Source organism: Antennarius striatus, chromosome 9 (assembly GCF_040054535.1).
Source record: "Antennarius striatus isolate MH-2024 chromosome 9, ASM4005453v1, whole genome shotgun sequence".
Lineage (NCBI taxonomy): Eukaryota > Metazoa > Chordata > Actinopteri > Lophiiformes > Antennariidae > Antennarius > Antennarius striatus.
Window position 1 is genome coordinate 18469925 of NC_090784.1, and position 15076 is coordinate 18485000.

General features: G+C 40.9%; 1 protein-coding gene across 2 annotated transcripts in view; it reads right to left on the bottom strand.

Moving 5' to 3' along the window:
* Window positions 1–582: 582 nt before the first annotated feature.
* Window positions 583–15076, bottom strand: part of bcam (basal cell adhesion molecule (Lutheran blood group)) — a 43444-nt gene continuing 28950 nt past the window's right edge. Inside the window, exons 2-16 of one of the 2 annotated variants that reach the window (XM_068324478.1) lie at window positions 13338–13465; window positions 12925–13144; window positions 11060–11133; window positions 10867–10963; window positions 10561–10743; window positions 9712–9833; window positions 9470–9611; window positions 8930–9045; window positions 7473–7614; window positions 6468–6592; window positions 5808–5949; window positions 4985–5008; window positions 2823–2964; window positions 2584–2683; window positions 583–2346 (exon numbers count right to left, since the gene is read on the bottom strand). In XM_068324478.1, the coding sequence (XP_068180579.1) occupies window positions 2344–2346; window positions 2584–2683; window positions 2823–2964; window positions 4985–5008; window positions 5808–5949; window positions 6468–6592; window positions 7473–7614; window positions 8930–9045; window positions 9470–9611; window positions 9712–9833; window positions 10561–10743; window positions 10867–10963; window positions 11060–11133; window positions 12925–13144; window positions 13338–13465 (1760 nt within the window). In that variant the 3' untranslated portion in view covers window positions 583–2343. Of the gene's footprint in view, window positions 2347–2583; window positions 2684–2822; window positions 2965–3136; window positions 4313–4984; window positions 5009–5807; window positions 5950–6467; window positions 6593–7472; window positions 7615–8929; window positions 9046–9469; window positions 9612–9711; window positions 9834–10560; window positions 10744–10866; window positions 10964–11059; window positions 11134–12924; window positions 13145–13337; window positions 13466–15076 lie in introns of those variants that run through there. The other variant, XM_068324479.1, reaches the window with a different exon arrangement.

The following is a 15076-nucleotide window of genomic DNA, read 5'->3' on the forward strand; positions in this document are numbered from 1 at the left end:
CCTAATGATTTGGTTTTCATATTTAATTTTAAATATTAAAGTATGATTGTTCCTGCTATTAAGAATGCCACTCACTGATAGCGATCTCTGCCCAAAGGCACATGTATCTTCCTCATGACTGATGGATTAATTTCAACAGTGAGTAGGGACAGATTACGTCATGAAGTTGGCTTTGAGCCGATCCCTCGGCAGTTATCAATGCAAGACATCAATGTCCTTAATTTGTCTTTTATGCAACAACAAATCATGTAATCAATCCACGGGACAGTACATTTAAATCATATTGTTCATATAATAATATTTTATCATAGTGAAAGGAATGAATTAGTTGTAGAACGTGTATGAAAACATATATGGATGAATTCGATTAGTAGATAGGCACTGCCTTCACTTCCAGTCTTGAGATTTCAGAGATATCGTGAAAAATTGCTTGAAAATGACAGTATCTGAAGAAGCTCCCATAAAAAAAACCTTTTTATGATGATGAACAGTAAAAATGATCTAATCAAGTCCCAGAAACAGTTTTTTAAATACTGTAGTGTGAGACAAATATGGGAAGAAATAAAAACACAGAGTTCAGGATTGTGATTGGTTTTCTTCATTATAAAGTCTACACAACTGGAACAAAATAAGAAGATACATCAACACCCACAGAGGTCACAACAGCGTACCACAAAATATACAGCACAGAGAGAGAGAGAAGAAAGCAAAGCAGTGAGAATATCTCATTAAAAAACCTAGAAATCCTAAACAAAAAAAACAAAAAAAATCATTTTTCTCTTCTCCCAGAGCGAGTGTAAAAGCATGTAAAACTGAAAAGTCAGTAGTTCCAAAATTAAGAACCCCTCTCAAAAAACAACTTTTATATCACAATACTTTTTATATAAAACATCAAATTAAAAAGCAGTTGCTCCAAGTTCACTTATCTATCTTCCCCTGCCACCACAGGTTTGCTAACAGTCAACATGGCAAGATCAGTAGACAGACATAAAAAAAAAGAAGCCTTGTGGGCAAAGAGAGTGGATTTAGTTGACCTCATTTTTATTAAATCAAAAACCAACAAAAAAAAAAAAAAACCAACAACAAAAAAACAAGGCTATTCGTTCCAGTGTACAACAAAAGTAAAAGGGTACATCAACCCACAGTCAACCCTCTCTGGCCGCCTGACAGTGTAGGGAGGAACAGAAGTGATATTACGTACCAATACGTAGAAACCATTCTTGCTGTAACACTCAAAACTCTCCCATTTGGTAAAAAGAAAAAAAAAATTACATCATACACTCCAGTGACAACCCTGGTCCCTCCCATACCTTTCCTTCCCTACTTGTCTCTAACTAGCTTGTGCCAGTGATTTGAACATGTGACTACCGCACCGCCGACCCCGAAAGGCCCGTTTTTGTTGTCATTTCTGAAGGACTGTGAAAAGGCTGTGAAAAACATGGAGGTAACTGCACTGCCTGACCGGCAGCATCGCAAACCAATGACTCTTTGGGTTCAACAACATGCACGCTACAGCCAATGTTTGACAGACAGGGTGATCAGTATTTGAATTTATACAGAAAACACAAAAAAATAACATACTGAAATAATATACAAGTATGCAGGAAATGACAAGAACAAATTTATACAACCTCATAGAATGCCTGGTTGTTGGCTTTTTAGCCAAACGTGAGCTATTTTTAGAGAAAGGACTGGCATTATCAATGGTCGGGCTGTTTCTATTGAGTATATTGGAGGGTAAGGAAAAACATGAACATCATACAAATGCAATTAAAACAACTGCTCTGAAACAAAAGGAGCTTCTCTTTGAGCAAAAATGTTACAGTAGTGTGCTTCAGGAGAAAAAAGTGTGAGCGTCAATCATCGCTTGTTACTGAAGTGAATAAAACTGAATGGAAGTCTGTGATTATCTTTCCCAATATAACCAGTGGAGAGCACAGGATTAAGTGCAAGACTCCCAAGAAGGAACCAGACATTTATGCAGAAACACACTTCAACACAAACGTAGTGGCTTAATGACACTTTCTGTTCCATTTTGAGCTCGACAAACAAAAATTCTCCCAGTGTGTTTGTCCGCCTTTTATGTCTGTGTTGCTGTTACTACCTAAATAAAGCAGAACTGTCAAAATAAAATCTTAAAAGAAAGAAAAAAAAAAAAGGAGAAGGAATCAACTTCATCCCTAAGGTCCTCCAGAAAGTCCACGAAACAAACCAATTTCCAGGTGACACCACTTGTTGTCCCCCTCAGTCTAGTGTGTAAAATAAAATTAGCCCTGTTGTGTTCAGAACTGCTGTCTTCCATCCCTTCATCCCTCCGCCAGTGCCTTCCTTTGTTTTGTTACATCACTGTTAGACACAAAAAGAGAAACATGGAGAGCAATATTAATGTAACCGAGACTTAAGATGAATGTATTACATGCTTGATTCGTCACTGCTCACTATTAGTTTTCAGCATCATGAGTCATATAGATACAGAAGTAACCCTTCTATTGAGATCATTAAAACGACTTTAAGAGTAAACTGACGTTCAGGTTAAGTTAGCTGTCGGGTCGGATGGTGATCTTGATGTCATCAGTGTCTCACCTGCTCTGTGGCTGGTCTCTTGTTGAGGAGACCGGCCTCTTCGTTGGCCTTGTCCGTCTTCATTTCCACCACGATGTCGTTATTCACTTCTCCCCTGGCTCTGCAGGGAGGGAGAACACAGACAGGTGAAATAATGATTTCATTCATCTAGACATGAGCGATAAATACGAGACTTCACAGAGACTGTTTTCTTCTGGTATTTATTCCTTCCCTCTTTCATTCTCGTCATCTCTACTCACACTTCCTTCTTGTCCTTCTTGCCACAGGGCAGCTTGTTCTTCTTGTTCAGGAAGTAGATGAGGGCCACCAGCAGCAGGAGCAACAGAACACACACCACCACCGCTATCACCACGCCGCTGGATCCGCCCTGCTGCTTGTCGGCTGTAGCGCCGCGATGGAGGGACACATGGAGGGGGAGGGATGGAGGAAGGGCGGAGGATGGGGTGGGATGGGTTGGAGGGGGGGGGGGGCACGGGGTAGGGGGTGAAGAATTGATCACAGTGGATGAGGCGGAGGGCAGTTTTTGATTTGAAAGGGAGAGGGGTGTAATTACAGGTGTAGGTGGTGTGAGCGTTTGATTCGTGGAGTGGAAAATAGGAAGACCACGGGTGGGAAATTATTTTGGGGTATCAAGGGGAAGTAGGGATGGGGGGTGGGTAGGATGGAGAGTGGGAAAGGGTGGGGATGGGTGGGTTTGGATGAAGACAATGGATGAATGGATGTATGGTTAGACGAATAGATGGATGGTTGGAGAGGAGAGGGGACGGGGAGTGGGATGTGGGGTTAGCCTAACTTTTTGAATGCTATGACATGATGGGACCCATAACATCGGGGCCTGTATATGTACAGGTGATGCTAGACAGCTGACCGGAGCCAGAAAACAACACTGAACATACTGACCCATACACCTACACTTGTATTACTGTATTTGTGAGGACACCACAATCTGTAACCCTGCATAACCGATACTATTCATAACTGTGAATGTGTGTGTGTGTGTGTGTGTGTGTGTGTGTGTGTGTGTGTGTGTGTGTGTGTGTGTGTGTGTGTGTGTGTGTGTGTGTGTGTGTGTGTGTGTGTGTGTGTATGTTTGTGGGTGTCAATATGGACACATAAGTTTATTTGGACTATGAAGAATACCTTGCTCTAATTGGATGGCTGGTTACCCTTTGAGAAAAGAAATGTAGTTTAATTAGTTAAATTAAATTTAAAAAAATGAAAATAAAAATTTGTTTATTTAAAGGTATTATTCGGGATTAGTTGATGGATTATTTCTTGGCGGGGCACAGCTGAAAACTATTTCTTTAAATTTATACCTCAAGCATTATTTGGAGAACAGGAGGCTGCTTCTAAATCAATGCACTGAGTAACTAACTAAATTTGCAGCAAATCAGAGGACAAGAAAAAAAAAAGTTTCTGTTTTAAAAAAGAAATAGAAACTATGTCGACTGCTTTGGACACGATACCGATTGAAACCTAAAATCAAAGGTTTAGGTTTCAAAAACATTTAAAACAGGTTGATCCAAATGTGAAGTCCTCTCAGCTCCAGTAATACAGGTCCAGACACACAAACACATTATCTCTTGTAAACACAAATACGTTCACCTGTGTGCGGACACAGACATCAATACACACACAGTGACTTACAGTTCTAGATGAACGCCATACACATGTTAAGTGGGTTAGCGATACAGACCTGACTTAAGCACAGGGTTTCCAGAGAGCAGCACTTTGAGAGAAAGAGAGTTTCTCAGTCCAATAACACAGCAAAGCAACAACCACAATGCAAGCATCGCTTAGAGCATACGCACACATAAGCTGAGGTTACAAGATCCTACACACAGCACTCCGGCGAGAGGAAACGGCAGAAAGGAAATGTGGGAAACAAGAAGGCAGTCGGAAGAAAGAAGTGACCAAAAAACAGACACGGTGAAGAAACAAAGTGAGGAAAGGAAGAATAGAATAGAATAGAATCCTTTATTGTCCCCAAGGGGCCACAAAAAAGTTGTAGTAGCATCCACAAAATATAAGGACAGACATCATACAAAGGTGACAAGAGAAGAAGAATAACAATATACAATATCCACAGTGTTCGGTAGCAAGAGGGCAAATATACATTACATTACAGCAGAGGGAGTGTGTGTGTGTGTGTGTGTGTGTGTGTGTGTGTGTGTGTGTGTGTGTGTGTGTGCGTGTGTGTGTGTGTGTGTTTTTTTTGTGTGTGTGTGTGTGTGTGTTTGTGTGTGCGTGTGTGTGTGTGTGTGTAGGTGTGTAATAAATGGAGGGGTGAGGGCAAGAAGTGATGGGTGGAGGGGGGGATTTCTAAATTACAGGGTCTGTACAATAAAGAGTCCTGAGATAAGGAGGGGGGAGAGGAGGAGGAGAAGGGAGAAGGCTCTACCTCTGTCGGCCGAGTTGTCAACCGCTGCAAGGGAGAGAGGAACAAAAAAAAAAAAAAGGTTTCAGTTTGCAGATCAGCAGCACCAGTCCGTTAGGACAACTGTTGCAGCAAGACTGAATTCAAAGGATTTCCTGGCTAGAGGTTCACAAAATGTGATTTTAACATAGTAAGGAGCCATAAGGTGTAATTAAGGAAATTAGAAGCACCTACAGCACATGTGTCAAACTCAAGGCCCGGGGGCCAAATGTGGCCCGCTGCATCATTTGTTGTGGCCCCGCGAAAGCATAAAATGTGTCTAAAAATAAAAGTGTGCTTGGACCAAAAACTACATTTCCCACAATTCAGTGAATAAGCCCATTCTAACATTGACAAAAACATTGTTTTGAACAAAGTTAATGTTCTGACTTGTGTTTGATGTTATTTTTCTTTATAACTTTACTAAGTAATAAAGTCAGAGTTATTTAACATTAAGAAGTAGTATCATTTATTTTACAGTATATTGAGTTACATTTAGTAACATTTATAAGTTACATCTGGCCCTTTGGAGGACAGTCATGATGCTGAAAATGAGTTTGACACTCCTGGCCTTCAGTACTGTCTAATCAACAGCAACGTATGAACCTAAAAACAGGAAGTAGAAGTTTCAGCATCAACCCGTTTCACCTGTTTCCAGCTCACTCTGCCAAAAGCTACATTTTTACAGTGGTAACGGAAACACCCTTCTGAATTAACTCAACATCAAAAAGCCTGGCTTGAAGAAAACATTCAGGAGACGGAGGGAGATAAAGACGCATCGCTGCTGTCATCAGCGCCGCACACTGACCTCTTTTGAGAGATACCGAAATGGTCGTGTTATCTTTTCCGTGCGCATTGGAGACCTCGCAGGTCACTCCGTTCTTCATGACCTCTGGAGTGGCTCGTAGGGTCACGGTGCTCACAAACTTGTTGCCTTCAATATCTACTGACTGGAAGAGGAAGGACGACAAAAAGATATGGAATGCATTTTTTAGAAATACCCTCATTATTCACTTTCTGTATGTATTAAATTGGGTAGAATGATTACCTCTGTTAACACATTGCACGCTTTAGGTCTACAAACATTATTGTTTGTGACGCTACAAAATGCCCATTTGCAGTAAATAAATTGCAGTACAATAGTATAATATATTTTCCTAGAAAAGCAAAACAGTCAGAATTCTTGTTGTTTACGAATTTAAACTGATTATTATGGGATTTCTTTTCTTTGATCAATAAATGCTGTCAAACTTGGCCAAGATGAAAAATAATGGTGATTGGTCTGTTTGTTTAGAATGCATCAACTTTTTTTCCCCTGTGTTATTTGTGCAATCCCCCCTTGGACAGTATCAATTACATGTTTCCATTTTGATTCCTGTAAAATGCACACCAGGACAGGAAATAGATCGGATAATAGCGTGCTGTATATTTATCTCTGCTCGTCTTGAATGGGCTTTTGCATCCATACCTCTTTACCAGGAGGCTTCCAGGAGAATTGAGGGGATGGAGAGGCAAAGGCAGAGCATTTCAGAGTCACCATGTCTCCTTCCTTTCCAACCTGTGCAACAGCTGGAGTCTCAATCATCGGCTTTCCTGGAAGCAGAGAATTCAAAACATAACTCCTCCTGCTGTTTTAAAAGAGTTTACTGAACAGACTGTGGTCCGAATAACTTGATCTTATTGACTTAAACTGTTCAGACTGATGTATTTACATGAAATTTGTCTTTTAATTTTTTTGTCCCCCCACAGCCTAAAGAGTTTAAAGAAACAATGCAACAGAGTCCAAGACATTCAAGGCTGAACGCAAGACACAAATTAAGTTTTATATCAATTATTATTTTCTTTAAACTATTAACAAAAAGCCACAGTGGTAAGTCTGCTAATGCTTGTGCTTTTGATGAATTGACCTTTCACTTACACATTTTGACTTTAAGTCAGATGACAATGCATTTACGAGATCTGAAAATTTAAAAACACTTTAATTTTTTATGTTAGTATTAAAAGAAAACAATTTATTCACCTCCCGCATATCTCTTTTTCAAAACGTTTGAAGCTACAGTTATGGTTCCATCCCATATGGAAAATAAATTAGTGAGCGAGCAGGAAGCCAAACCTTCACTGGCAAACATGATCTTAACAACCTCCTTCCCCTAAAAAAATATCCTGCCCCACCTAAGACCTACCATTGTTTGTCATTCTGTGTGTGTGTGTGTGTGTGTGTGTGTGTGTGTGTGTGTGTGTGTGTGTGTGTGTGTGTGTGTGTTAAATAATGCAATGCACGAGTGTGTGCATGAAAGCATAACAATAAAGATGCTGATATGATTTGAAACCTTGCCTGAAGTCTTGTCCAAACACAGATTTACTGGTTAGGTCAGCTCTGCTTGTGTGTGTGTGTGTGTGTGTATGTGTGTGTGTGCCTGTGTGTGTGTCTGTTGATGAATGTGCTGCATCGGTCGATAAGTGTGTTTGTTACCTTTGACAGTGAGGCTGATGCTGGTCTGGGCCGTCAGTCCTGGCACAGACGGCACAGCTCCGACACACATGTACTCCCCAGCTTTATCATAGGATACACCGTCTATAGACAGCGTGCCGTCCTGCGAGAGCACTTCAGAGCCCTGTGGGAAGAAACACACACAGATACAGAAATGAACACAATTTTTATGCTCCCTGTGTGAGTAGGAGAGGAAAACAACAATGCAAATATCTTTCTCAGAGTTGCAGCTATGGTGGGAAAGAAGAAATGGAACCTTCACACACGTAGTTCCAAGTAATGTGTACATATGGTGATAAAAAAGTCCAAGTCATCTCTCTAAGATGAGTGCGTCTTTTTGCAATTTCTCCCAGCTTCTTCTCATAGGAATCCCTTTGAGGAGGAGCAAAAATGTTCCCGACCAGCAGTTAGAGACAGCCAAGAGACAAAACAACAGATACACAGAACGCAAGAAGACAAGATCCGACACCAGAGGAACACTGTGTTCATCAGGTGGAGGATAAGTGATGAATACCAAAAACACCTCTATTAGCATATTGTATAAGAGGGAACAAATCATTTTTTATTTGGCAGGTTAACTGAAGAAAATTCATCTTGAGCAACACAAAAAAGAGGTTTGTGGCTCCAACTTGACTATATATTTGTTTTTGCACACACAGACAACACTGAATTGTCATATATATTATTCTTGCACGTCTACAATTTAACCTCATCTTTAAAGTTTGCCTTATATTATTTAAACCGTGATCAAACAGAAATAAAAAGAACTTTATAAAACAAGGGATATTTATGGGAGGAAATGCGTCTCAACCTTTCATTAAATATATTTTATATGTAATAGTTTATTGACGTGTTATTTTGTTCTCAAGTGTAGTATATATTGCGTGTTATTTTTATACTTGGCAAAGGCTGTTCCGACAACTCAGAGATGCAATGATTGTTTCTGTTTTTAGTTGACTCATTTGTTTCCTCAGGAGAAGACTGGATAATTTAAACACCCATATCAGCAGAGCATTTAGCATATAAAGTGCAAAGAGGTTCACTGATTTAACCTGAAGTCTGATTCATTTAAGGTCAACCAATGCTGTGAAATATTACTATATGTATTTGGCCTTCTTGTTAGTTATTTATAAGTCGACTTGCTGTACTTGAACTGCAGCTTGAGTAGCAGAACCACAGCTGTTTTTAAAGGTTTTGGCACATTTTATCTTATCAAATGAATAAATGTAGTGTTTTTCCAACATCCATCATAGTGGAAGCAGAATTACAAACTGCAAATACAAATCTCAAGGGGAAAAAATTATCAAAATCCTTGTCCAAAAACCAGCCATAGCTATTAATGTAAGATTGATGAGTTTGCTAACGGTTGGGATTTTGCAGAAAGACAAGATCAGCGCTTTACTGTCTTTCCACATTCCTATAAAAGCAGGACAGCTCACCTTTTTCCACTGGACAGTGTGGGTGGCAGAGGCTTTGGTCTTACATTGCCACTCCACCTTCTCGCCGAGCATGACTTCCTGAGGTTCCACAGGGATCACGCTCACCGGGTCGATGTCTGACGGGGAGAAAATAGACAGCAGCGTTGAAAGTGGGAGTTCATCATTCGCGCCACCACGTAATTAGGTTCTCGATATGGCCACATAGAGCCAAATATAAAGTACAAAGATAATGCAGTTAACTCTTATTCCATTTTATTTTCAAGTTAACTGTGCTAAATGTGTGGGATAAGGTTAAATAATGGAGTGTCGTTGGGATGAGATTAAAGCAACAGATGAACTGAGACAAATCGGATTGGATTTCAACCACTTTCAACCATACAAGCACATCCCATCCTAACTCTTTTAATTCTTTGATTTGCTGATGAAATAAGTGGCTTATTACTAAAGCAGAGCCACATAAGCGGCAGGCGTATTGCTCTTTATCTGTGTGCTCCATCCTGCGGTTGTGTGTGTGTCCATGTGTGTCTTTGGTTCACTCACAGTGCACTTTGAGGTTTATAATTCCACTCAAGTCAGCGTCCAGGTTTTCAAAATCAATGGCATTGCACTTGTATGTGCCATCGTCCGTGCGCTTGACAGATTTCAGTGTCAGGAGACCGCCCTGACCAGAGATGAGATTGCCCTGGAGGTAGAAGGACATGTACAATATCGGATTTTTAGAATAAGTTAGGATACATCGAGCAAAGGTAGAAAAACTACAAGTCCAAGAAATCCCCACGCACATCTTTACTAAAGTCGAACTCAGGCTGAGGATTTCCATCTGTCTCACACTTCATGGTAACGCTGTCACCCTCTTTGACCGGATCGGTGTTGAGGAGCGTAAAGGTTGCTTTCTCAGAGGGATCTGGACGGACAAGAACAGACATTGAACAGGTGAAAATTCCTCCTTAAGATACATTTACGGCGTTACACGACATATCATCAATCAGGGATGTGCAACGCATTCCAGAAGGGAGGTTTTTTTTTCTTTTCCCACTACCTTCCCTTTCCTCGTCTCATCAGTCTTCAACAGCTGAATATTACATTTCCACCGTGGTTGTATTAAACTATGTAGAATGATACACTGCAGATGTAACGGATCCTGGAAGATAACATTAATAGCTGTTTGGTGACAATATTTCTGTCCGTAATGGGTTCTTTGTCTAGGTGGGGAGAAAGCGGCATGGGGGGGGGGGCGCACCAAATCGGGATCATCACCGGTGAAGATAGACTAAACTGGTGCAATCCTGAAGTGAAATAAACCTTTGGATCAAAACTGCTGATGACTTTAGTGACCATTTTCTGTTTAGCACCAGAAATGGGTGACTTTTAAAAAATTTTTTTTTATTGAAATTAAGTGATGACAATCCATTGTTGGGTCAACTGCCAACCTGCAGACGCATCATGGAGACGGTGAACGTTATTACCCTGCTTCACAGTAGCATGTTGATGTTAGCACTGAGCTTAGCTGTGTCCATTTGGGGGGAAAAAATACTGATGTTTTGGTGTCTCAACATGTTCCCAGGTTAACTTCAGACCAACCACGACCTCTTCAGCTGACTAATTTACAGCGACCCCCCCCCCCCACTCACAGTTGAGGTTTATGGTGATGGTGTCAGACTTCTTCTGTTTGATCTGGTCTCCCGTCATGCTGTACTCCACTGTGCACTGGAACACAGAGTCCTTGTCGGCTCTTGTGGGCTGCATGTACAGGGTGCTCTTAATGGTGAAGAGGCCGGAGGCTTCCTTCACCACCGAGGGGATCATGTAGGTTTCTGAAGGAGAGGAGGGATGAAAGAGAGAAAGAAAGCGGGGATTATTTACTGATTTTCTACAACATGTGATATTAGATGACATTTTTTCTATTAAATTATAACAAATGGCCGGACGAGGCTTACTTTCTTTCCTGTCCTTGACCTCGGGGAGCGGCTGGCTATCCTTGAACCAGATAATTCTTGGCAGGGGGTATCCGTTCTTAGACACACAGGTGCCAATCTGATTTATGTGGTCCAAACACAAAAAAGAGGCTCATTGTGATTCACATCAAATCTGAAATCTTGCATTCACATTGGTAGAACGGGACCCACTCACCTCAGAGCTGGTGGTCTCTCCCGCAGAAATGGCCTGACTTGACGGCCTTGTGAGTTCCGGCTTCTCGGGAGCAACTGGGGCAAGGAAGGGAGGTTTGACATCATTATTACATCATTATGATTCAGTGTGAAGTAAAAGATAAACGGAGACACCAGCATGCACTCTACTACTTCCATATATGCAGTCGAGCCGACATGCCTGCTGACCTCCTTAATTAAGTGGAGCAGTAAATATGCTGCCTCACAGTGACCTGCTTCACATGAGCTGATAAGGGTCAAATCAGGGAAAAAAAATAAAAAACCTAACACTCCCCCTCTGGCGCTCTTTTTCTCTCACACACACACACATGTGCAAACACACATCAACACAGGTGTGAGTGTTCCCTTTTGTTTCTCTGCTTTATTCCCCAGCTTGCTTGTTCACACGCAAGGTCGTCTTATCGCTGCCTGCAGCTGTCAACCGCTTATAAAAAATAAACAGTAGATGGGTATTCCTCTCTCTTTCTCACTCACTCAGTCCTCGGTTGTTAGTCCTTTATTGGTTAGACCGTTCCCAAAACTGAAGGAGAGGAATTTTTATTACCATTCCCATTCCGCATACCGCACAGTGCAAGCAGCTATAATCTTGATGTACAATGAGGACTCGTAAATATCCTAAATCTGTTATTCTTTACCCCAAATACACAAAATGTGACTCAAGCTGTTTCCAACAGCTCTGTCCAATCAGATAGAAAAAGATCACACATGAACACACCTTACAATAAGTCATTTCAGTGGAAAAATAAGACAATACAAAGCATTCAAAGATGGCTTTTTTTGTGTGTTTTTGTCTAAAACACACACTCTTTACACTCTACTGTACAAGCTTCTGGCATGAAAGCTAACAGGCTTTATTGCAACCCAGCCCTCAGGAGACCTCATAACTCAGCCCTATTAAGTTAAGGCACAGCAGACACACTATAACTCATCCACAAATGAGTTAAGTGGTCAAATGTGGAAAAAGAATAATTGCTGGTTTGTGGGACAGACTGTTTTCTTACAAATGTAGGCAATGAGTTAATTTAAAAAGGGTTTTGTCAAATAGCGCTGCATTGAGGTAAACCCTCCCTCTGATTGGCCCATTAACAATTAATAGCTTATTTATGAGATTGCTTTTAAACTTCACAGCCTCTGAGTGGATAATAGTTAATGAATAACTTCTAGGGTCTTTTCCAAGTGAAAGGCTGACTAAGGAAAAAGTGCTGCTCTGCTCTTCTACCAACAAGACTCCTCTTCCCTCTTTAGACTAATTGATCGATGAATCATTGTTGGCTTTTTGGTGTGTGACTGGAAACTACAAGCTGCAGTAAGAGGGACAAGGACACACCAAGGGTCAAGCCCCTATGACTTGAAGATAAATTTGGACTGTTATTAAGGTGACAAATATGAGACATGACAGGTGTGATTGAAGTATTCATCGCTTGTGTCAAAAGTGATTAGATAGAGGTTAATTGATCTCTGGGAAAAGTGGCTGCTCCAGGAATTAAGAGTGTCTGTATTGGCTGAGGTCTGTTCTTCTTTTTTTCTTTTTTTTTGACAGATGTAGACATTTGTGGTAAATTAAAGACACTATATATCTATGAGGTTGTGCGTGAAGTTACTTTGAGGATGTGCAAAATGCAATCGGCCAAATGATTGAACTATATTAGGTATAATTAAGCCACTTCCAAATGAAAGCATGCAAACAGATCTGATTAAAGTTGTGGACTGTCAGTGTCATGATATGAAAAAGCAGCCATGAAAGTGTGTGTAAGTGCATGCGTGTGTGTGTGTTGTCTCAATGAAACGGTCATAAAAAAAAAGGCTTAAAGCCAGCTGTTCACTTACAGAAGACTTTGAGCATCGTGCTGGCTTCGCCAACCCCAGCACGGGCGGCAGAGACCTGACAGAAGAAGGCAAACTCATCGGAAGGCTGAACTGACGAGATGGTCAAGGAGAAGTCGTCTCCGACGGTGAGCCGGTTGCTCAGAGGGGTGTCTTCATCGATAAGTCCTTCAGCGGCCTCGGCGCGGAAAGCCACACGGGTCCTGGTTCCCTGATCATCCTTCTGGATGTACAGACAGACAGATGCAGAAAAAGTACGAGAGGAACGTGAAGAGCAATGGACGGAGGACAGAAGACGAGGAATTGAATTGAATACAGGCAGTGTGGCATTATGTCTAAATATGCAACATTTTGCCATGCATCACTTCATAAAGTCTTTTTGATACTTTGCCAGCATGCAAACAGAGAGTACTTACAATAGACCATTCGACAACAGTGTTGCTCGAGTCTTCTGACAGGGTGAATTTGCAGGGAAGCGTGATGGTCTGTCCTTTAATCACTTCCAATTTAGGGGCAACCTCCACGGTCACGAGCCCACTACACACTGCAGACAAATACAAAGACAGAAAGACAGAATATGACCAATGAGCTACAAGTGATATAATTTACATTCCAACTCGACAAACCATTTACTTTATTATTTACAGTAATTTAAACGTTTATGAACCCTCCCACACTGATATTAAACCACCTCATATCTGTATTACATTTTCCCACACTCTTATAGATCGTTTAAAGCACTTTAAAGTGTTTCTTTGATACACAGAAGTGCGCTGCGTTCAGTCAGTCTGAGAACGCAGCGCAATTCAGAATGCTGTCAGCCAATAGAATGCACGTACGGTATCACGTGACTACCTACTAAAAATCCGCGATGAGGTAAAGCTGGGAAACTTGAAGTGCAAATGGACGAGGGATTACTTTAGTTTAACAATCCCCTTGGGGAAATTATTGTTCTACTCATGATCTAGATATTTTACATTTGTGCATTTGTGTGTGTGTGTGTGTGTGTATATATATATATATATATATATATATATATATATATATATATATATATATATATATATATATATATATATATATATATATATCCTGAGAGCGGTCAGACGGCCTCTGTTACCGTCAGTGTTCTCAGTCTGTACAGGCATTAAAATGCACATTGTGTCCCAGATGTGAATGGGAGCGAAGCAGTTAAGGCTTAAGGACGGGCCCACACTAGTTCCCGTGGGGATGTGGGATCTTATACTTGTCTAATGCTGTGTGTCTAAATATGGAAAAACAATGTGAGTCGGTCATAAAAAGAAAAGGCAGAATAAGATAGAAGGAAAAGATGGAGAACTAAAGGACAGGAAGGAGGCTGTTCATCAGAAAGCCCAAAATGTCTACACTTGAATTAATATTCCAGACATACACTGTATATGTAGCTAATGAACAACCAAGCCCCGGACTCTTCTTGATGACATTAATTAATCATGTCATCAATTCTGCACTACAAAATCTACTTTTAAATAATTTATCTGTTGTGAGAAACCGAGCCAGTCGGGAGGACAGACTTCTGGGAATCACACTTGTTTGAGAGGCTGGATTTAATAACAGGGCAGAGGAGAGCAGACAGGGAAGATGAAAGAGTGTTTGCTCGAAAATGTCTAAAGAGAGATGAGAAGAGCTGAAGGACAACCTCCGTGCTTTTACTGTGGCGTGAGGAGAAAAGAGGAGGAGTGATGGATGAGAAAAAAGAAGGCAGAGCATACACTATTAGATATAATAGGGAAAGCTGTCAAACAGACTTTTTTATTTATTTATTTATTTTGCTGTGTGTTGGGTGTAAGTGAGACACACTCCACTAGGGTCAGATGCTGTTATTTACCGTGAGGTCAACAGTCAGTCAAGCATTGGCATTTGGAGATCTCATATCTCTCTCTGTTGTTGCATTTTCTCACTTCCTCTTTCTTTACTTTCTCATTTCCCTTGCCTCTATTTTTATCCCGCCTCTCGTTTTCTTCGCGCTCTTCTTTTTTTTCTCCATATCCAGTATCATTCCCTCTCTCTCTCTCTCTCTAAACATCCTCTCCTACGAGCTCAGTAGTTCCCAAGTGTAACGACATTACTTTTACAATCCTCGTGTCTCATGTTTCGAGTTTGTGAGAAGGATGCA